Source organism: Ostrinia furnacalis, unplaced genomic scaffold (assembly GCF_004193835.3).
Source record: "Ostrinia furnacalis isolate ACB-3 unplaced genomic scaffold, ASM419383v2 OfSCF1818, whole genome shotgun sequence".
Classification (NCBI taxonomy): domain Eukaryota; kingdom Metazoa; phylum Arthropoda; class Insecta; order Lepidoptera; family Crambidae; genus Ostrinia; species Ostrinia furnacalis.
The window spans coordinates 139,144-162,607 of NW_021132057.1; the positions used below are offsets into that span (position 1 = coordinate 139,144).

The 23,464-nt window shown below is 39.4% G+C and overlaps 2 protein-coding genes across 2 annotated transcripts; one reads left to right on the plus strand and one right to left on the minus strand.

The window, feature by feature from the left end:
• The first annotated feature begins 878 nt into the window (after positions 1-878).
• Positions 879-13,335, plus strand: ClC-b (chloride channel protein 7). Its single transcript, XM_028305944.1, has 15 exons — positions 879-1,200; positions 1,323-1,427; positions 1,539-1,737; positions 1,811-1,920; positions 3,225-3,368; positions 3,769-3,946; positions 4,587-4,736; positions 4,959-5,100; positions 6,025-6,163; positions 7,068-7,334; positions 9,920-10,096; positions 10,672-10,881; positions 11,203-11,373; positions 11,778-11,939; positions 12,385-13,335. The coding sequence occupies exons 1-15, from the start codon at positions 1,069-1,071 to the stop codon at positions 12,484-12,486; spliced, it is 2,388 nt and encodes a 795-aa protein (XP_028161745.1). The 5' UTR covers positions 879-1,068; the 3' UTR covers positions 12,487-13,335.
• Positions 13,336-14,242: 907 nt separating this feature from the next.
• asp (microtubule assembly factor abnormal spindle) lies at positions 14,243-23,274 on the minus strand. Its single transcript, XM_028305924.1, has 8 exons — positions 23,089-23,274; positions 22,812-23,009; positions 22,308-22,505; positions 16,153-21,855; positions 15,836-16,028; positions 15,329-15,510; positions 15,138-15,257; positions 14,243-15,040 (listed from the first exon to the last, which is right to left on the minus strand). Exons 1-8 carry the CDS (start codon positions 23,098-23,100, stop codon positions 14,732-14,734), a joined length of 6,915 nt encoding a protein of 2,304 aa, XP_028161725.1. The 5' UTR covers positions 23,101-23,274; the 3' UTR covers positions 14,243-14,731.
• Positions 23,275-23,464: the final 190 nt, after the last annotated feature.

Genomic DNA, 23,464 nt, shown 5'->3' on the forward strand with positions numbered 1-23,464 from the left:
ATAAATTATTAATCTTCTGAGAATAAGATCACTGGAGTTAATCCTAGAAATTTAAATTGAGAATAAGATTACAAATAAACAATTCGATCAATTTTCAACAAATTAAATAAAATTGTTTTGTGTCGTAAAAGAAAAGTTGTAGAAAAGCCGTCTCACACTCACAGTGGATTACTTTAATAGTCAAAGCTAAAGGCGATTGGATGACAGGGCATAAAATATGAATTTTATTTAAATAAAACTGTTTGAAAAGTGGTTGGTTCGTCGTCAGCATCAAAATGCAAAGCAATCCACTACCTAGTACCCACTAAATAAAATAAATCGCTATCGTTGCTCGTTCAGAAACTTTTATGAAGTAGACGCCATTAAAAACACCTCTAAAGTCATAAAATAAAAATTTTGAAGATTTTTTGAAATTTTTACTCATCAGTTTGTTTTCTATGATCATTATTTTAAAGTTAATAATTTTATCTGGTAACATTACTAATGTCAAAAATGAAGGTTACGTCAAATGGTAGGTACTTTATAATGTCACGATTTACGATTTAATTTTAAGTTAAAAATATTAAATGATTAGACAAAACGAGCATCTTTTTTCAGCATCTTGTGAGTTGTTTTAAGGACGATTTTTAAAATATTTCAGTTTTTTATTATTACGTTTTTACTTACTTATTATGTGTTTTTTTTAATACATTTTTTATCAAATTCTATTTGAAATACTTTTAATGACATTGTAAAGAACTGTTTTTGTGAAGAACGTCAGTGGAGTAAACTTTTTCCTTTCTCTTTCTAACTAATGTCGTTTTCCTTTAAATGAAAAGAGATACAAATAGTAATTAAGCACTTGCAGTTGTCATTTGTGTTTATCATTATTTTTTGGTATTCCACATAATTTAGCGAGAGTAATGGTTATTTTTCATATCAATAAACATGTTTGACTTTTATAACAATTAGTTAACCTATTTATTTATGATGAGGTTCTCTAAAAGTCGATTGTTGGCCCATACTTTTGTTTATATTAATTTTAATGTGCAGTGAATTTAAGTTATCATTTCGTGAAAAACCAAGACAATGAATTCTAATTCTAATTCCTCGTTAACTGTTGAGGCTAGTGAAACTACATCTGATACCGCGCAATTAGTCAACAGTATAGAAGCTACCACTTCAAATTATGGACAACTAAATAATCATGCAGACTCCCAGGTAATACCTACTCAGGTCCTGGCAATGGGTATCTTCCATATTTTTATGTTAATAATACCGAATATTGCATCAATTCACAAGACTGCACAAGATTTGTTGTCATAAAATAACAATGTTTATAGGAGTCAATGGAAGACGATTCGCATGGTAGTCATGGTGTACGAAGAAGGAATCCAGTCCAAAAAATTGAACCTGGATCTATGAACATTCTGTCAGCAAAATATGAAGTAAGTAAAGTACTATACAATGAAATAGTGATAACAATTTACCATCATATCAAAGTAGCTATGTAAAACATGTTATTTTTGTGAACATAATGTTCACCCAATTATTTTCAGAGTTTGGATTATGACACATGTGAAAATCACTTATTACTTGACGAAGAGCGCAAAAGAGGCTACCCATTTGTAGTATGGAAGGACATGGCAAGATGGTTTATTATATTACTCATTGGAATAATCACTGCTTTGATAGCATTTATCATAGATATTTGTATAGAAGAATTTTCAGACATCAAATACAAAGAACTCAAGAAATGTATGTATAAATTCCAACGTTTTATTTGCAGTTAGAAATGAACTAATATTAATTGTTTTAATGGTTTTTCCAGCTGTTGACAAGTATGCTATGATGGACCGATTGTACATTCCGTACCTACTATGGGTGTTATCTAATATTTGTATTGTATTCATTGGATCCATATTGGTCGCATATGTGGAGGTAAACTTATGAATAATTATTAATATACTAAACATACACACAAGTAATATTGCATTGCATCTAAAGGCTAAACACCAAGGATGGTTACGTCAAATTCTAAAAGTTTATTTATTTTATTACTACATTTAAAATAGTGAACTTGCTTTAGTAAATATTAAAGCACTAAACTATATCAATACACTGATCACATGACACGACGCTGTTTCATAGTGGTGATAACACACTTATTTCTCAAACTAGATAAGTAATGAGTAATTACTAACTGTGCAAACTGGTTTAATGACTAATTTTGAATAAGTAACAGATGCATTACAGTCCTTTTGTTGCTACACAATAATGCTACTTATGTATTTAGAATTTTTACTTGATGATATTTTATTTACATTTAACTACTATTAAGCGCAACTGGGCTGACAAGTCTACAATGATATCTTAGGCGATTATCACACTGCGCCGCGCTCCGCCGCGGTACGCGGGACGACAGATTTAATCATTGTATGTATGCAAGTACCTCAGTTTGTATGGAAAACACGCGCGGCACAACACACTGACAACGCGTCTGCGCGCGGGATTTTTTATATGAAATCACGCGGACCGCGGCGGAGCGCGGTGCAGTGTGATAACCGTCTTACAGCTTTTCTAACATGAAAGTTCATATTTTTTGCGTAATGATTACGTTTAGAACTACACTCGACAGCAAATAAATCGCACCACCCGCGACGCGAACTTTAAAGATTTTCTTTTGACACAATAATGGTGCCCCAACAATATTGGTGTTATTTGAAAGCCCAATAAATATCCTTAAAGAAAAACACATTTAATTTCTTAATAAATTATTAACATATACCATAAATGTGACTTGAAAAAAGACCTCACTTTGGGCTCACCTCTGGGATCAATTAGACCAAATTTTATGGTTATAAAACCAAATAATGATCACACGTGTCCTCTTTAACAGATGGATAGCGATTAATCCCAACTTAACAGTTTTATAGCCATAAAAGTTGGCTCAAGCGTAACTATCTATTTTTTGAAGAAGTGACTCTGGATCCTTCTAAAGAAACATTTTTGGGTTAAAAAACCTTTCCTATAATGAAATGAAGTTTAGAACTAGGCTTTTGAATGGTACCAATATTGGTGTGAAGTGGGGATGCATACGTTTGAAAGTGCTTGTCGCGGGTGGTGCGATTTATTTGCTGTCGAGTGTATATCACGCTTCAATAACCGACAAGTTTTTTTATAGAAATATGTTCTAATATTTATACATACATATAAATAGTTACAAATAATATGAAATGTTTCAGCCGGTCGCTGCAGGCAGTGGTATCCCTCAAGTAAAATGCTACTTGAACGGAGTCAAAGTACCGCGAGTGGTTCGCTTCAAAACCTTGGTGGTGAAAGCCATTGGTGTCATTACCGCCGTTGTCGGTGGATTGGCTGGTGGAAAGGTAATGACTGATGCAGATAGCAGAAAACTCATGAAAACTCATTCTATTTTTGCAAGTTTAAAAAGCACTTACACCAGCCCCAGTTAATAGTGTCCAAGTACAACCAAAGTAAAGGATATGCTATTTATGAGCCCATTTTTAAGGCAAGGGCTTCTTATACTATGCAAAGTGCTCCTCCTCCTTTTACCTTTTATTGTGGGGTACCTATGCAATTTACAGTATCCATCTCCTCCAACTCTCATCTAGCTATCATGTCCAAGGCGGAGCGGAGCAGAGCGGAGAATTTTCGGGCTGGACAAAACACTTCTCTGCTCCACTCTGTTCCGCCTTGGTGAAAAACGGGCCTTATTTTACGGGGATTATTTATTTACTTACTTAACTTACAAATTATTTATTTTAGGAAGGCCCAATGATCCACAGCGGGGCTGTGGTGGCGGCCGGGATATCTCAAGGCAAAAGTACCACCTTCAACAGGGACTTCAAAATATTCCAATACTTCCGCGAGGACCACGAGAAAAGGGATTTCGTATCTGCCGGCGCCGCTGCGGGCGTTTCTGCTGCTTTCGGCGCTCCAATAGGTAACTTCAAGTTTTATACATCTTTGTTTCAGCCAATTGACTGAACTTTCAAATTATGAACTTCTATGTTGTTCTAATTAATTTCATTGTGGGTCCAATGACTGTTTAATTTTCCCCTGGGACAAACTTGACCTTCACTGGTTGGGTTTTTATTATCCTGGCTATACAGGAGTGGAGTTGGTGGAAGCGAGAGGTGGAAACAGATAGTCCCGTGATAGACAAAGGCTTCCTCCAATGATATGCCTAACGAACGGTCTTGCGCTGCCCGCATGACCGCATCCAAGTACTTCCCGCGACCTTCACCAGATCGTTGGACCACCTAGTGGTAGTGACTGCTTTTTCATCTAAGCGACTAATCCAGTAGTCAGATGAAGAGCAGTCGCCCGGCAAGCGAAAGGTCGTGTGTTCGATTCCCACTTTAGGCAGGTCGATTTTTTCAGGTTATTTTAAAAATTTAGATCGACAGGCGACTTAACGCCAGATTTTACTTAAACTACTTTAACTAACTATTCAGGGTGTCCCAAAATTAGTACGTCATGCTGACGCAAGAGGTAGAAGACGAATAGAACACCTATAAAGTCCGATTTGCTGTCGATCGTATCTATTAATTGAATTAATTCATGTCATATTCTCATTTTAGGTGGAGTATTATTTTCACTGGAAGAAGGCACAAGTTTCTGGAACCAAGCGTTGACGTGGCGAACGTTCTTTGGGACTGTGGTTTCTACGTTCACTCTGAACTTCGCTCTTTCAGCATACCACGGTCACCCTGGAGAGTTAAGTTACCCAGGTAAAGAAGATCTGACTTACGCCGCGTTATAACGGAATGCCTCTTTATAGCTTTTGCACATAATACTACGCCAGAAGTCTGCAAAAGGGCAGAATAGAACACAGAGGCAAAGAGAAACAGACTTAATTATTAGACTTCATGTAGACTTTTATTGTGCTCGATATACCTAATTATTAGCCACGAAAATTTTACACTCTTCTCATAATATGCATTTTCTTTCAGGTCTGCTAAACTTGGGGAAGATGGACCCGTTTCCATTCCAGTTCTATGAGCTGCCGGTGTTCATGTTTTTCGGGGCCGTTGGCGGAATGCTGGGAGCGCTTTGGAACCACATAAATTATAAGTTGGCTGTGTTTCGAATTAGGTAAGCTTATACGGTCATGTTAATAATAAATTTTGTTAAATAGTTGCCTAATATCTAGCTCAATCAGAGAAGAATCATAGTTTACGTGAGCAGCGTTTTATCAAGTAAGTATACCAACTTTCCGTAAAGTTTAGAAGACATCAAGGTTGCGGGTTTCAAAATTTATATTTTGAGTCGTTAGTAAAGTTTCTAAATACAATATAACCAATTACAATATTTGCCTATAATCAAGTTTCAAGCACCAATCATCATCAACAATCATTTTCTTCCGAACTTGATAATGCCATAATAAGATGATAATTCATACTAGCTTGGCTGCATCTGCCTGCAGTACAATGCATCCCGAAGCAGAAATGACCTGATGACTTTGCACCCGTGCAAGTGTTGGGTAGGCCCTACTAAAGTAATATTGGGACCTGTAAAAGCGCTTTTAGCAGCCTCATCATTATCTCAGCCATAGGTTGCCCACTGCTTAACACAGGCCTCCCCCAATGCTTTCCATGTTGCCCGGTTGGTAGCGGCCTGCGTCCATCGCCTTCCTGATAGGTACCTTTATAATGTCGTTGGTGCATCTTGTGGGTGGACGTCCCACGCTGCGTTTTCCGGTACGCGGCCTCCACTCCAGAAACTTTCTGCTCCATGTGCCAAGTCAATGAGGGCTATCGTTTTAGCGCTCACCAGTTAGCGCCACTATAGAGTAAGGTCCTGTCACTTGCTAGTAGCGAAGACAGTGGCACCAACATGTGAGCGCTAAAGTGGTAGGAGGACTATCGCATTTGCACTCATCAAGATGGCGCCACTGTAGAGTAAGGTCCTGTCAATCGCCAGGGGTGCCAACTGTTAAGTATAAAAACGATAGCCCTCATTGCCACTTTAGCAACTTATTTGCAGATAATAAATGTCTTGTATGTCTTATTCCACCAGGCACATCACTGCGCCGTGGCTGCGCGTGGTAGAGGCGTGTCTGGTTGCAGCGGCCAGTGCTACGTGTGGCTTCCTCATGATGTTCCTGCTCAACGACTGCCGGCCGCTCGGCGAGGACCCTACTAAGGTGCCCCTGCAGGTGAGTCAAGTTATAGAACTTTGGAAACCATTGTGTTGTAGAAGAATAGAAGATTGGACCCTATGTAGACCATTAGTATTAGTATTCATAAAAACTATGACTTTAAAGGTAGCCTTTCGAACTAAGCGTCACAGACGCAGCGTCTTTATCTTTGGTCTTATGCCACCAACGCCGCGTCACTAACTCGCTTTGACAGGCTACCTTTAATATCAAAGCTAAAGACGCTGCGTCTGTGACGCTTAGTTCGAAAGGCTACCTTTAAGACCAAACCTAAAGACACTGCGTCTGTGACGCTTAGTTTGAAAGACTACCTTAAATTATGCGTGAAAAAAAAGATGCTCATTTTAGTTTACTTGTAATCGTATGTGACGCCTAACGTGGTCAAATCGCCAGTGGCCAAGAATATGAAAATCCAAAGAAACTTAGGAAAGATCTTTCGCAGCTCATAAATTATATCTACTCTCTCACTGCTCCACTGCCGCAGGCAGGAACGTATTGTTCGTTCGTTTCAGCCGAAAGACGTCCACAGCTGGACAAAGGCCTCCCCCAAGGATTTCCACAAATACCAGTCCTGCGCCGCTCGCATCCAGGCGCCTCCCGCGACCTTCACCAGATAGTCAGTCCACCTAGTGGGAGGCCTGCCTACGCTACGTCTTCCGGCTCGTGGTCGTCACTCAAGAACTTTCCTGCCCCAGCGGCCGTCAGCTCTACGAGCTATGTGCCCTGCCCACTGCCACTTGATTTTAGCGATTCTGCTGGCCATGTCAGTCGTATTGTTATCACTATAATTTACCATAATCTATTATTTAAACTTTAAAGTATTTTTATTTACCTGACTGCGTCAGAAGGAGGGTTATGTTTTATAAAATATGTAGAAACATTTTAACCTTTCCACCTTCCACAGCTCTTCTGCGCGGACGGCGAATACAACACACTAGCGGCCATCTGGTTCCAAACGCCCGAAGCGTCAGTGCGCTCGTTCCTCCACGACCCCATCGGCTCGTACCGGCCTCTGTCGCTATTGGCGTTTGTGGCGTGCTACTTTTTGCTGTCGGCTTGGACGTTCGGGCTGGCAGTCTCCAGCGGGCTGTTCATTCCCAATCTACTCACTGGTGCAGCCTGGGGCCGATTGCTGGCGATCATTATTCAGCTAGTGGCACCCGCTAACGTGGTGAGTCATTTTCTATTTATCTTCTAGCAGGCGAGAAACCAACCTCTAAGAAAAGTCGTGATCACATCACAAAAAATCCCAAAATTCAGCAAAGCCCGGAAAATGTGACGTCACAAATAGAATAAGGTTGTGAGCATGCTTATCTGTGCAGCCAGTTCAAGTTAACTGCGCACCTGGCAGCCGTGACGTCGCGTCGACGCTCTGATACGAACGGAGCAAACGCGGGGAAAATCGCATTCCAGCGGGGTTCGCAGTTAACTTGACCGGATTGTAGCTTGTAGAGCGTTCGCTAAAACTCCCGTGGGCGAACGCGCGCTAGGGGCTATCTGGTTCTAAACGCCCAAAGCTTCAGTGCGCTGTTCCTCCACGAACTCATTTCTCTCGCTGCTGGCCTTCGTGGCGTGCTACTTCCTACTGTCGGCGTGGACGTTCGGGCTGGCGGTCTCCAGCGGGCTGTTCATTCCCAATCTACTCACTGGGGCAGCCTGGGGCCGATTGCTGGCGATCATTATTCAGCTAGTGGCACCGGCCAACGTGGTAAGTCTGTTTACCCTCTTTGATCCAGCACTAAAAAAAGGTTGTGATCACATTACAGAAAATCTTGAAAATAGGCCATGCCCGGGAAAGAGTATGACGTTAATAAGGTTTACTGGCGATCATCATCCTCGTGGTGAGTCTCTATTTACATTCTACTAGGCGAGGAACCAGCCCTCAAGGAAAGTTGACAAGAAAATCCCGAAAATCAGCCAAGCGCATGAAAGTGTGACCTCACAAATAGAATAAGGTTGTGAGCATGCCTATCTGTAGTATGTAACTTAAAGGGCCTCCGCGTATATTCCAAAGTTTCAAACACCCGAAGCTTGAGTGCGCTCGTTCCTCCACGACCCCATCTCTCTCGCTACTGGCCTTCGTGGCGTGCTACTTCCTACTGTCGGCGTGGACGTTCGGGCCGGTTTTCTCCAGCGGGCTGTTCATTCCCAATCTACTCACTGGGGCAGCCTGGGGCCGATTGCTGGCGATCATTATTCAGCTAGTGGCACCCGCCAACGTGGTAAGTCATTTTCTATTTACCTACTAGCAGGCGAGCAACCAACCCCTAAGAAAAGTCGTGATCACATCACAAAAAATCCCAAAATTCAGCAAAGCCCGGAAAATGTGACGTCACAAATAGGATAAAGTTGTGAGCATGCCTATTGGCGCAAGTACACTATGCGGCGACGCGAGAATGGGGAAGGACAAAGTGATCGAGATGATGTTGACACTATTACGTTTCGACCAATTTCCCGCAGTGTACTGTAGTATGTAGCTTGTTAAGGCCTCCGCTAAAACTCGCGCGAGCGCCCGCGCGCTAACGGCGATATAGTTCCAAACACCCAAAGATTCAGTGCGCTGTTCCTCCACGACCCCATCTCTCTCGTTGCTGGCCTTCGTGGCGTGCTACTTTCTGCTGTCGGCGTGGACGTTCGGGCTGGCAGTGTCCAGCGGGCTGTTCATCCCTAACCTGCTCACTGGTGCAGCCTGGGGCCGCTTGTTGGCGATCATTATTCAGCTAGTGGCACCGGCCAACGTGGTAAGTCTGTTTACCCTCTTTGATCCAGCACTAAAAAAAGGTTGTGATCACATTACAGAAAATCTTGAAAATAGGCCATGCCCGGGAAAGAGTATGACGTTAATAAGGTTTACTGGCGATCATCATCCTCGTGGTGAGTCTCTATTTACATTCTACTAGGCGAGGAACCAGCCCTCAAGGAAAGTTGACAAGAAAATCCCGAAAATCAGCCAAGCGCATGTAAGTGTGACCTCACAAATAGAATAAGGTTGTGAGCATGCCTATCTGTAGTATGTAGCTTAAAGGGCCTCCGCGTATATTCCAAAGTTCCAAACACCCAAAGCTTGAGTGCGCTCGTTCCTCCACGACTTCATCTCTCTCTCACTACTGGCCTTCGTGGCGTGCTACTTCCTACTGTCGGCGTGGACGTTCGGGCTGGCTGTCTCCAGCGGGCTGTTCATCCCTAATCTACTCACTGGTGCAGCCTGGGGCCGCTTGTTGGCGATCATTATTCAGCTAGTGGTACCGGCCAACGTGGTAAGTCGCTATTTACCATCTAGCAGGCACGGATCTAGCCGTCAAGCGTAGGCGTATATAGAGGGCGATTCAAACTGTAATGACGTATCGCACCTTGTCTTATCGACCATTAGAATCCCCTGAAAAATTACCCAAGGTACGCGCCAATGCTTGTGGCAAAAGTTGTGGTCACATCACAGATAACCCTAAAAATCAGCCAAACCCATGAAAGTGTGACATCACAAATATGTAAGGTTGTGAGGTTGTCTATCTGTAATAAGCAGCTTGTTAGGGCTTTCACGGGCCCACGCGATTTTATAGCGGAGGCATTTATACAGTTGATGATATCAAACCTTCCAGCTTATTGTGGAAGTGATAACGTGTTTACTCACGCGCTTATAGCTAGCAGTGCGGTTAATTGTTAATGTCCTCCCTTGATAAGGCAGCAAGCTGTAAGACAAACGCCATAATGAATTTTTCCATCAGAAATGAGTAATTATAACATCTTTGTTTGCCGCAGACGATAAACCCCGCTAAATACGCATTAATCGGTGCGGCGGCGCAGTTGGGCGGCGTGGTGCGCATGACCATATCGCTCACCGTCATCATCATCGAGACCACCGGCCAAATCTCCAACGCGCTGCCGATCATCATCACGCTTGTTGTAGCCAAGTGGATCGGGGACTTCTTCAACGAGGTGATTATTTAAATTTTAAAATGAATGAACGTGAAATAATGACTTTCATTCGTAGATCCGAAACGTAACTCCTTTTATGCTCATAGTTCCATTATATATTTTTTTATTATATCAAATCACGCCAACTAATGCAATTGTACTGCAGTGTAGCTAGCATGTAGACTGCATCCCACTTAACATCAGGTGCGATTGTGGTCAAATACCTGCCTTGCTATACATAAAAAAAAATACGCCCGTATTCACGAATGATGCTTTCTTAAAGCAGCAAATCGAACGAACGCGTTGAATAGTGTGTGACCCTGTGCGTCCACGCGACTGTGCGACCTCATAGTAATGTTTCTGAATACGGGCGTTAGCTACTGAGCCTAAATAGTTTGTTTCGTCCTAAAATTGAAAAAAAAAAAACTCAGGTTTGGTCTCCTGGGCCAAACTGCCCCACACCCGTGGTAGTAGGGGAGGTTTCAGATATAAATGTGTAGTGTGATGTGCCATCGTCAATAATTAAGACTGTCTTGTTCCTGTTTGTTTCCTAACGAGCTGCTTGCTTAGTAACTTGAAGTTTTTGCGTCCCTCAGGGCATATACGACATCCACATCCAACTGGCAGCCGTGCCGCTGCTGCCGTGGGAGCCGCCGCCATTGACGCACAACATCTACGCGTCCGAGGTCATGTCGCACCCGGTGTTCACTCTCCGAACGGTGGAGAACGTCGGCCATATTGTGGAACTGCTCAAAGTGGTCTCATATAATGGCTTCCCGGTCGTCGACCCGCCGCTGGCTGACGATGTGAGTATACACTGTATACATACATAAACCAACATTTACAAGGCACAATTTTCCGTCCGAGGTGACTTCGCATATTCACGCTGCGCGCCGTAGAACGTCGGCCATATTGTGGAACAACTAAAGGTCGTGTTTTATTTCACAGAAACAAAATGTGTGTAAATATTTACGCCTTATGGTGTGTCAGAGAAATAAACCCCTAATTCACCCTGAGATGTGCTAGTAAGAGTAAGAGAGAGAGATAACTGATGTTTATATCTGCAAACATTTTTATGGAATATAACCACTTTAAAATATAGTGCTTACTTATATTCTTTATTTTAGCCTGAAATCACAACATACAAACGTCTCCGCGGCATGATCCTGCGGTCGCAACTGATCGTGCTCCTTCAGAACAAGCTTTACAACGAAAACGCGAACACTGAATGGTCGAACTTCAGCGTCGATATGAACGTCTTCAGGAAGGAGTACCCTCGCTATCCATCTATTGATAAGGTAAGTTATTTATTTGCTTTTTGCAATTACCTATTTTCTTTTTGGATAGAACTAAAAAAATGTGAATATTATAAAGCTTTGGAAGTTGTTGTAAACCTGTACATATTTTTAGACGACAAAACAATCTTGGTTTATAGCCACGTTGTTAAAAAATCAATCAAACTGAAAGCTTCGAGTTGGAATTCAGGAGATACGAATATGACGCGGTTTCTGAATTGTGATTTCCATTTTGAGCATGCTCATTATTGCTCATCCTTCTACTCTAGGATGAATATCATTTATAAACTTGTATAAAAGATGAGCCAAAAATCTCAATTCATAAAAGGCCTTTGACTGTGAGACCCAGGAAAGTTCGAGCGTAATTTTGTAATAACGGACCAATAATAACAACACATCGGTTGCAGCTAGAGATAGCCGAATGGGAGAAGACGTGCACCATCGACCTGCGCCCGTACATGAACCCGTCTCCGTACACGCTGCCGCACCGCGCCTCGCTGCCGCGACTGTTTCGCCTGTTCCGCGCGCTCGGCTTACGACACCTGCCCATCGTCAACGACGTCAATGAGGTACATAAATTCCCAATTTCCCTAAAGGGGGTAAGGCCCCGTTTCCACCAAGGCGGAGCAGAACGAAGCGGAGCGGAAAAGTGTTCTGACCAATCAGATTTCATTATTTCCACGCTCGCCTTGATGGAAACCGGGCCTAACTTGAAATTCATACAAAAATAGCCTATCTCTCCCACTTTGTTTTAAATTAGGTACGAATGAATACCGAATGGAAACCATTTCAATAGTTTTCGAGTTTGTCGCATTTAGACCGCATAAACTGATTTATAATTTTGTTAAATAAATAAATAATAATTATTTATTTGTAGTATCAATCGTGAATTCGTGGCCACTTTTGAACTTGAGTTCATGTAAAGTCCCGTGCTTCGAGCTCTAACAAAACTTTGTAACTGGCTACGTTATTGTTCCCTGTCTCTAGTTGCTAAATAATTAGTTTTTATCGCAGGTGGTGGGCATGGTGACTCGAAAGGACATAGCGCGGTACCGAGTGTGGCGACATCGCGGCCATATGGGCATGGAGGAGTTGCTGCTATCTAGTGAAATTTAACTTGTCATTATTTATCTTTTAGACATAATTTTGACTACAACTATTGACGGGCGGATTTACTGCATTACTCGAATCTTAAGCGCATTACATACTTCACGCGGGTAGTGGGGAATATCTAAGATCAGTAAACGTCAGAATTGGCGGTCATTATGTATTTTACATCGAAATCATTCTAGAAAGTTGTCTTTATAATAACGCTCGACTTCGAACACCGCACGTCAATAGTTAAAGGTAAATGTTTTATGTATAACGACACTTAATTGTAACTGATTGATGTTTTCAATGTTTTTGCCATGTATTTAAACAAAAACGAGTAAATAAGTGCAAACATTTGAAATGATATTGTGCACTTTGGTAGATGAAAGCATAACTTACAATATTAGCACAGTTAGAATGCAGGAATATTTATTATAACTAGCAAAATTTTAGTTTTTAAGACATATTAGTAATTATTAACTCTATGAAAGGAAGTAGTCATCTCTTTAGTAAATAAGCATCCATGTATGACTGTGTTGGGTTTATTCTGTGTATGTGTTCATCTTAATGTGTCATATAGATCATTTTGTTGATTTTTGTACTTATTTATATTAAGATCATGTGGTAATTCTTATTCACATCATGATATTAAAATATTATTATGAATTATGCTTATTGTGATATATTTGCACTCAGAAATCTTGTGAATAAATAATATTATTATGTAGGTCCTGTACTTATTTTGAAATTAAAATAAGCTCAGATGATGTACCTTTCCACTTTAAGACAAGTAATCCAAAGTACATAAATTTAATTTCTTATTTATGAGACATGTAACTATTATAACTATAAATGTGATAATAATTAAGATTAGTGTAATATCTAATTGGTATTATTACTGTTGACAAATATTGTAACATAATTTAAGCTAAACATTATTATAAAAGCTTACATTATGTTACCATAAGTATTGAGAATTTACTATCGATGTTTATTACTTTATTTAAATAAAATGAGAAAATTAAATTACATGTTTTATTTAAAGTCCATAAATCTAAACTTAAAAGTTAATTAATAAACATAGGTTAGGGTAAGCAACAAGTTTCTTCTTGGTCAAAAATGGAATGTATCTCAGTTGTTCACAAACAACTCCCATCCTATGCCAGTCCATAGGTTAATAAACAAGACAACTGGTAAAATAACCAATATCAATAAGATGTAGTTTACGAATTCGTCCATTTTATTCTAAAAATAGATCAAATTGTTGAAAAACATCAACCCCACAGATCAACCCATGACAAAATTTTATCTGTCAATGTCACAATCTGACAACCTTTTTTTTAACTGTAATTGGAGTTTTGTAGTTTGGCCATTGACTTTCGTTCAAAAACCGAAAAAATGTCTGCATTCACCGTATCTTTTTTAATAGGTTAGCGTTTAACTCAGTCAGTGCCCGAGGTATGGGAGCGGCACGGGATGGTTATTTTGTGACGGTCAAACATCAGTGAGACTTCAGACGATTTATACAGGGTGTTAGGTAAATGGGTATATGAGCCGACACTAGCCCATGTTAACATGCGCATAAAAATGGTATGGTGAAGTCAGAAATATGATATCATCCTTTTAATTTTCATACAAAATAAATTTTATAAAATCCGATTTGTATGAAAATTAAAATGATGATATCAATTTTCTGACTTCACCATACCATTTATATGCTCATGTTAACATGGGCTAGTGTCGGCTCATATACCCATTTACCTAACACCCTGTATAATGTGTCAATGGCTCCCTCCTGTTGCTCCCGTACCTCATGCACTGAGTGAAGCCCTAAAGCCTATAGAATAAAAAATTAAAAACCTATAGAATATGTAATCAATAGTCCTGATTCTGGAGATAATGTTATTTATTATTATTTAAAGCACAATTTATTAGTCAATAACATAAATGAAAACAATACATTAATTATAACATAATTAACTAAATCATTATATTTTAGAGTTATTTTACACTGTATCAACTATTTTAAGTCGTAACTAGCCCCTGGTTTCTCAGCTCGATGGAAAAGATTTTGATAGTTATTGTTATTTTAATGTCATATGATTGGTCAAGCCAAGGCGAGCCTCGTTAACCAATGCAGCAGACGGAAAAAGAAGCCAGCGTAAGAACTTGAGAAACCAGGTGTTAATAAAATAAACTGTCGTACTACACATTTACATTCATAAGATTCCCAATCTCCACATAATTTTACAGCTATAACAATAGGCACTTATAACTTATACGTATGGAATAGGCAATTTATGGCTTGTTGTGCGTCCTCAAAGTATCGAGGCTTGTCGGCCCTGACGATGCCGTAATCTGGCTCCAGGGCTGGTTGGAGAACGCTGCTGTTGCTTGCTGAACTACACACGCTCTGGTTCAACGACTGATTACCAGTATGGGACACGAACTTGGAAGGCTGAGGCGTATGGAACTTGTTTCTCGCATTCGTAGCCATCCTTTTCATTCGGTCTACGTTCCCTTTGATGGTAGTCAGCATTTTGTGATTCTCTGGTATGTGCAGAAACTCAGTCAAGTCCTGTGAACAAAAATAGTAATTTATTATTTTAGAATTCATATAAAATGATGTTATAATTCAACACTGATAAAAAGTTTTGGATGTTATTCCAACTCACCTTCTTCACATCGTCATATTTCGAAAAGAGCCAAATATAAGTTGATAAAATGCAAAACAGATGTGTTTCACTGTTACTAAATCTCCACATAAATTTCAAAATTGGCGGAATGCGATCTCTCTGCAACAAAAAGAAACTTAGATTAAGAACTTAGATTATAAAGAATTGTTTCTACAAAAATAAATAGTTACCGCGTATATTTTCGGACCAGTGACTTTATATCTGGTCAAGTTTACGAGGACGGAGGCGGCAGACTTGAGGACTTCGATGCTGGAAATCGATCTGTTGGTCACCGACATGTAGATGTAGACCCGGCGGACAATGGACGACGCATTGTCGTGGTACATCATTGGGAATACTTCGGTCAGCAGTTCTGTAAGAATAAAAGCCTTAATTAGATAGGTCAAGTCAATTACAACGATTTGTGTAGTTGTTTGTCATAGATAGCGACGTGATTTTAGACGTCTTTACAGGAGATTGAATTACGATTCGCCGGTTTTCACAGTATCCATAGTTCGTTTTTTTCATACCACAAAGTACATACATATGATCAAAGAAGAAAGAAATCTAATAGCAAGCTTCATCGGCTGTTAGACTTTGAATATCTTCGATATGTTGCCATATTAAAGAAAAAATATAATATTTAAATGCAACCGAAACTTAATTAGATGATATTATGGTGTTTCCTAAATACTTACCAAGAGATCTAAAGGCGCGAATCACTGTTTCTATATCAGACATGTTTCGGAGCACCTCCATCGCCTCCTCGTTCCGTTCCTTCAGAGATTCCTGATTCGACTCCAGCGCACCGGCGCGCCATCGCCGCCGCAACTCGGCGACGCGCTTGTCAGCTTGCACGTGAACGCGAGCCTTGTGCCCACGGAATAGAGCCTAAAATCATTTGTCACATTCTTTAGTAAGCCAGGATAAGTTCGATTTTTGAACGTTATTGAAAAAAACAAAGAAGAAAATAAAAGCGAAATACATAGTTATCACAGGAAAAAACGTTATTTACCTGAATTTTAGAAGCAGCCCAGTATTGTTTTTGCTCTTCTCTGGCTTTTATTAAATTCTCTTTTTGCAGCTCCACCGTTTTCCTCACTAGATACCCTCGGATGACTGATTGCAACCTTATAACAATATTTCTCTTCTGCAAATATTCACATCGCAGTAATCTTGTCACAAGTTTTCCCTTCCACAATCTTTGCATGAACACAGCGGCCTTCCGATATTGTAAATATCGTGATTGCACAATATATCGGCGGACATATTTCTGTATACATATTGCAGCAGCTTCTCTCTTAGCCCTAAGGAGATCTCTCTCTTTCTTAAACTTATATGCTGCTTGTATCACCAAGACAGCTCTTCGGATTCTAATGTATCTCATCCGCGCTATATAACATCTGACATACGCTTGGAGTGCGATAATAGCATTCCTTGTTTGGACGTATTCTTGTCTCTTAGTTGAACCTAGCTTATAAGACCGGTAGTATCTTTGTATGGTCAGCGAGGCATGTCTTATCGCAACATATTTTTTCCGTAAAATGTGCATACGGAAAATAGACTGTATTGTAATGGCGCTGACTCTCATTTTCAGATAATTGTGTCGGCAGACATTTCGCTGTTGCAGAGATCTATACCATGCTTGTACTTTGCTAGCTGCTTGGATTCTGCGTACTTCGCGAACCATCATCTTATACCTAAATCGCAGTTGTATATAAACAACAGCTTTTTTCAAAGTTAGGTAATTGGCTCGGATTCTTCTGGTTTCGCTAACATATCTATAATATCTTTGAATTTTGATGGCGGCTGATTTCATTTCAATGAATTTTGCTCTTTGTCTTTTGCCAGCAATATAAGCTCTGAATGTCCTTTGAATGGTAACGCATGCCTTCAAAATATTTATATAATTTGATCGTTCTTTCATCATTAAACAACGAGCTCTATATCTTCTTTGAATACAGACAGTAGCTTGTCGTAACTTCAAATAAAATGTTCGGTCCCTCCTCATTGCTAACAATGCTCTGTATTTCTGTTGTACAACAAGAACAGACTTCTTTAGTTTTGAATACTCCTCTAGTTGTTTCTTAGCAGCCAAACATGCGCGGTAAAACCTTTGAATGACTACACATGCCTTGAGAGTAGAAACGAATTTGCGTCTTTCCTGTTTCATTAGGCATTGAGCTCTGAATCTCCTCTGTATAACAAGCGTAGAAGAAACTAGCTTGTTGTATGATTTCCTTTCTTTTCTCATTGCTAGCAATGCTCTGTATCTTTGCTGAATGGTCAATACAGACTGTCTGAGATTCAAATACTCTTGTCGGTCGCGTCGCATTGCACATAGATTGCGGTAACGATCCTGTATTAGTCTTGCAGCCTTTTGCAACTCAAGGTAGCGTTGTCTCGTTTGTTGACTCTCTTTGTATCTTCTATAATAATCTTCAATGAACCTCGCCGCCGCTTTCATTTTCAAGTAGTTTTGTCTTTGATTCTTGGTCATCAAATGCGATTTGTAGTACTTCTGTATAGTGACGGTAGCTGTTTTAAGTTGGATGTATTGTTGCCTAACTACCTTCATTTCGATATAGGATCTATAATAATTTTGAATGCGAACTGTAGCCGTTTTGATTCTAAGATATTCTTGTCTTTGAATTCTGCCAATGACGTAGGCTCTGTAAATTCTTTGTATAACGACACACGCTTTCTTTGATTGTTCATATTGAACTTGAACTTCCTTGCCCTTTTTGCAATTTCTAAACCACCTTTGTATTTTGACGACAGCGTCTTTCAAATTTAAGTAACGGCGTCTTTGCTCTCTTCCTTGAATCTTGGCCCTGTATAAGCTTTGTATATTTACACTTGCAGATTTCAATTGCAAATAGTATGTTCTATCTCTGCGCATTTGGATCAATGCCTTATATCTCTGTTGGATTGTTCTAGCCGCACTAAGCAATGATAAGTATTCAGTTTGGCACTTTTTCTTCATGATGTATGCTCTGTAATGCTGCTGAATAGACACGGTTGCCTTCCTTTTATTTTGGAAAGCATTCCTTTCGTTGCGCATAACTAATACACTTCTGTAGTATCTTTGAATCTTTATAACAGCTTCACGCAATTTCAAATACTCAGTGCGACGGGACTTAGTGAGAACATAAGATCGGAAATATTTTTGGATAGCAACTGCCGAGTTGCGTTTTGAGACGAAAATATTTCTCTCTCTCTTCATAGCCAAATATGCTCTGATGTGATTTTGAAGAACCGTTGCAGCCTTTTTCTTCTGTAAAAAGACTGCTCGATATTTTCGCATGAGTAAGTGTGCCCTGAACTTTCTTTGTAATAGTATTATTTGTGTTCTTTGTCTCAGGTACTCGTTTCGAACACTTTTGCCTCTAATGATTGACTGTAGGATAATTGTATGTTTCTTCAAATTCAAATATTGTTTCCTCTCATTTCTCATTTCAATCAACGCTCTGAAGCGTTTCTGGATAAGTATAACGGAGTTTTTGAGTTTATTAAAACGCCTGCGTTCTTGGATCATCCTTATGTAGCTTTGTACGACTATAATATTTTTCTTCATATTTTGGAAATGTTGCATTTCCTTTCTTATGAGGATTTTGTTTCTGTACTTTTGCTGTATTGAAATTGTGTGCTTTTTCAATGTTAGGTACTGTTTTCTAATGAGATACTGACGTATTAATGATTGTACGAATACAATCTTCTTTACTGTCTTTTTGAATTGGGTCATGCATAGCCACCGTCTTACATAGCTCTGGATAACACAGGCTGAATATGAGCGCAGCTGTTCTCTTTCCGCTCTGAGCCTTGCCAGAATCTCTTTCGATTCTCTTATTCTTACTACAGACTTATACCATTTCTCTAATATCAAAACGCTTGTTTTCATTCTTCGATACTGAGTGCGACAGAGCCACATGCGGCAGTATTTCTGTATTGTCACAGTGGCAGTTGTCACTTGCTGCATTTGCCACTCGACCAAGCGATTGTACTGGATGCGTCGCCACCAACGTTGTATGACGCTCGCGGAAGAGTTCAGCTTTCGTTGAACCCTCTCCTCCTCTTTTCGTTGTGCCACAATAACTTCATATTTCTTCCTCCACCACGTCTGTATAACGTTTGCGGCCTTTTCAAATAGTGGAGCTCGGAAAACATGAATCAACTGCCAAAGCAAGGACAGTGTCTTTTCTCTGTGTCCATCAGCTATATCCTGGGCGGAGATGTCACCGACGATCACAAAGTTGGCCTCTTTCAGAGCGTTCAATGCCACTTGAACATTGTGAATCTTTTGTAGTCGCGAAATAGCCGGCGTTCGTAACTGATGCATCAGTCCATTCTTCATCAAAATTATCTCCATAACTTTGGTTATGCGAACTCCGTCTCTAATGTCCAGAGCAATGTTATGTACAGCGTATTTGTACTCGTCCAAAAAAGATTGTTTGTGGCTGACTACATATCCGAGTGGACGTAAGTGTTTCGTAATGTCACCTATACCAGCTATTAGTTCCCTTGTGAATCGAATGATTATTTCTCGACTTTCTTTGCAAATAGCGTTTCTGCAAAATAGACAAGGATCATGGGATATAAGTTTTCGTTGTTTAGCCTGATCCAAAAAGAACACAAGCATGAAAAACTTTTTCAAAGTAAACTTTTTAATGGCTTCCATGTAAGCGGGTAGGAGCATATTTGGCGCATTCGATTTCGAATGCTTGTTTTTCAGGTGAGGGTTTTTGAACATCCTTTGTATTATAAAAGTGGTAAGGCCTTCGATGTCGCTGTTAGACCTTAACGGTAAGACAATCCCATAAATCGCCTCAAGCCCCAATCGAAGCCACAGTGGGTTGTATGATAACAACAACTCCATGATAACTTTCTGAAGTCCGACATCCAAATGGAGATTTCGATCGGTTCGAATGGCGATCAATTTTTTTTCAATTTGAACATTTAATTTTTGGAAGACCTGAGCAATTTCAGGGCTCATCAACAGAGCTCTCGCCGATCTTCGAAGACTCTCCAACCGATGGCTGTTATGATAAACGCTGCTGACCTGCTCCTTGGTTGGAGCTAAGGGCACTTCTTTGTTGCGGTTTTCGAGCCACGTTTTACCGACATCTATTTTTTGCTCGATGTTACTGTCGAGATCGGCTGGAGGAGTAAGTACGCAATTTAACCACCTTTTAAATTCTTTTTCAAATTTATCTACAGCTTCTTCGTCATAAAAGTAGGTAGACGACAGAAATGGATCCACTGTGTGAGATTGTGAGTAGACATTGCCTATGTGATTGAGAATAGACATACTTTGTTGGGTGGTGTTGTTAGCATCAAAAGTATCATTTGTTATCTTGCCACTCAATGATTCTTTGCCTTTAAGGCTTACTTTAGGTTTCATTGATTTCTTTGCAAATGATGTGGGTACTTTCCAAAGTTCTGGTTCAACGCGCACTGATTTCTTAGACCACGACTGTCTATTGTTCATCATTGAAGGTCTCCCAGAGTCCTTATCAAAGGTGCGGTTGATTGTGAATGTTGACATTTTATCGGTTTTATCTAAATTATGAGTATCCGATAACTGCAAGCTTTCCTCTGGAATAGATTGCAAGGGAGGCGTGATAGATCTTGGCGGTGATTTGACATCAACTCTCAAATCGTTTTGCATCTGAAGAAATTCGGATGAACCAAAAAAGTTTCTGTCTCTCATTTCTCGCATTTGATATTCCTTGAATAGGGATTGCCTGCACAATTTTGGTTGTTGATCTCTGTTAAAATAGTGCGGAGGCTTCGACTCCATCGTGTACATTTGAAAGTCGACGGGAGTGTTAGGAGAATCTTTCGTGTATGTGTCAGAACTAAGTTTTGCATTAGCATCTTCAAGTAAATCATGCGTTTCGTTATTGATTCTAGGAATTCCTTTTCGTTCTGTTGAAAATCTTTGTGGAAAAAATGAGAGTTCACTGATGCGTGAGAAGTCAGTGTTTATAGAAAAGTTTGGACTGTTAAGTTCTTTAGGGGATGAAGTATTAGGTATCTTTTTATTTTGCAAATTTGGAGTTTCAATATGGCTATCCAGCTGTGCATGGTGATTAACGGTGAGCCATTTGTTTGGTTGAGTTGATGTGATGCTCAAAATTGAATGAGTTTCATTCTCTTTATTTGACTGCTTCATATCAAGGCTATCATCAAAATCACTTTCAGAATTCATACTCATAATTATTTTAGGTCCCTTATCAAGTTTTTCAGTTTTTGCAGGAAGACTTTTCAGAGGTGTAAAAGTTAAGTTGTCAAACATATCTGAAGCTGATAAATTACAGGTCTGGTTGTTGGAAGGTTTTAAAGTGTTTTGTTTTTGTGGCATAGTTGTGTATGATTTATCATAAGTCTTTTGGAGAAATGTTTCCGAATTAGGTTTCCTCATGTTTGAAAATACTTCAGAGGTGTCAAAATTAAAATCAATGCTTGATTGAGAGTCAAAGGGACATTTATCAATTTGTGAATTGTAGTCATTGAAAGTCATGATATTTTCTTTGTTTGAGGGTCGCAGCACTCGGTGCTGAGTTGTTTGAACAACATTAACGGTCTTCTTTACCATTGTGGTATTGTAAATCATTTCAGCTTTTTTCTTGTAAATGGCAACAGGAGACTTTTTAGTTGGTTTCTTTTTAATTTTACCTGGAGAAATTTTAAATCCTTTCCCCTTCACTTTGATGTTCTGAAATAAATTATTTTATTTTTTTTAAAACATTTATCTTAAAATATCTACATTTCCACAAAATAATTATTTGCTTGGTTGATATGTGTATATCCTAATGATAATAGATATATAATTTTAACATGAATTTGTATTGAAATGCTTAGCATATTACAACTGAAAGAAAATGTGATCAATATTTGAAGTTGACTATGTTTTATTGTTATTCATATACCTAAATACATTTAAGTTCCTCATACCAATAATAGAAGCATAATATTGTATGGTAAATTGCTACTTGTGATTATTTCCTATGAGCTATGAATGTAAGTATAAATAAATTATGCCTTGTGTAACATAATTATGTATTTGAAATAAATTATTCAACTAATAACTAATGAATAGTAAGGAAGACAGTGTTCTTGCCTCCTAAACCAGCTGTTGAGTAAGAAATTATTAAATTTTAAAATTACCATTCCAGTCTTCAGCACCACTATTACGTCATATCTTCCTCTGTTCTCATTAGTGAAGCGTATGGTGTCCCTCAAAGCTGTCGGTTGCATCGGAGTCCACAGCATGGATAGGCAGTAGCATGTTTCCGGCTCAAGTTCCAGCCACTCCTCCGGCAATTGTATTACAAGACCAGCAGGTAAGGCACGGCCTAGAGTGATCTGGAGATTGAAACATTATTATGGTATGTAATAACACTAGTATTGTGTGATAGGATCAACAAATGCTTCACACATAATACCAACTGGAATCAATAGATATTTTTAGGACAATCAATGGGTAGAATTATGTAAATAGTAGAAGTGGCTTACTGGCTTCTTCAAAACATAAAATAATAAGATGTACAGACAATAGCATGTCAAGTTATTTCTTTTGATGCATTCATTCATTGAGGCGACTTTGCACAGTCTGATGTGCTATGTTATACCATAAATACTTCAACAAAAACATTTCATTGATGTTCTTACCTGTTGCACTTGTTTAGATGGATTTAATATTTCTAACGTCCTTTCACAAGTGGTTCCAATAGTAACATTTTCAAATACAACTTGAGGAGGTCTCGAAAAGGGAGCCAAGGTGAGACGCGGGCATTCTTCAACGGGGTTTCTTTTCTGAACCGGTTCAGCTCTCCGCGCCTTTCTGATATGCTCGGGAGTGTTCTCAATCTTCAATAACAAAATAAAGTTAACAGAAAAACAGTTACTCCAACGCAAAGTAAAATCTTTTGTTTTATCACAAACTTACCTCGAAATACATTTTCTCGAGATGGCGTCTTTCCACACATCAGTTATAAAACAGTCACAACACAAAATAAATCATAATCCACACCAAATCAAACATAAAACTATAGCAATTATTTAAAAACAAGACACCTTGTTGAACAAACTGAATGATTTTTTGAACTACAATCAAAAATCAAAACCAAACCGTCAAATCGGGTGGGTGGTTCTGCCAACCTGCCAACATAAAAAAAGGGTTAACCATAGAGTAGAAGATAACTCCATATAATGCTATGTATATGTTCCAGACTTTTCAGTAAATAAAAAGAACGGTCAACATGAGTTGAGGCAATAAGATTTTCTGTCTGTGTACCACAGAGCCTGTTTTGTCTGCTGCGCTG

Bases quoted from the DNA above. Each gene is read 5' to 3' on its own strand.
- ClC-b (XM_028305944.1), top strand. From the start codon at position 1,069: ATGAATTCTAATTCTAATTCCTCGTTAACTGTTGAGGCTAGTGAAACT. The intron at 4,737-4,958 runs GTAAAGAAGATC...ATTTTCTTTCAG, and splicing joins TGGAGAGTTAAGTTACCCAG to GTCTGCTAAACTTGGGGAAG. The intron at 7,335-9,919 runs GTGAGTCATTTT...TGTTTGCCGCAG, and splicing joins TAGTGGCACCCGCTAACGTG to ACGATAAACCCCGCTAAATA.
- asp (XM_028305924.1), bottom strand. The intron at 21,856-22,307 runs GTAATTTTAAAA...AATTTATTTCAG, and splicing joins TGGTGCTGAAGACTGGAATG to AACATCAAAGTGAAGGGGAA. The intron at 15,041-15,137 runs GTGAGTTGGAAT...TTTTGTTCACAG, and splicing joins AATATGACGATGTGAAGAAG to GACTTGACTGAGTTTCTGCA.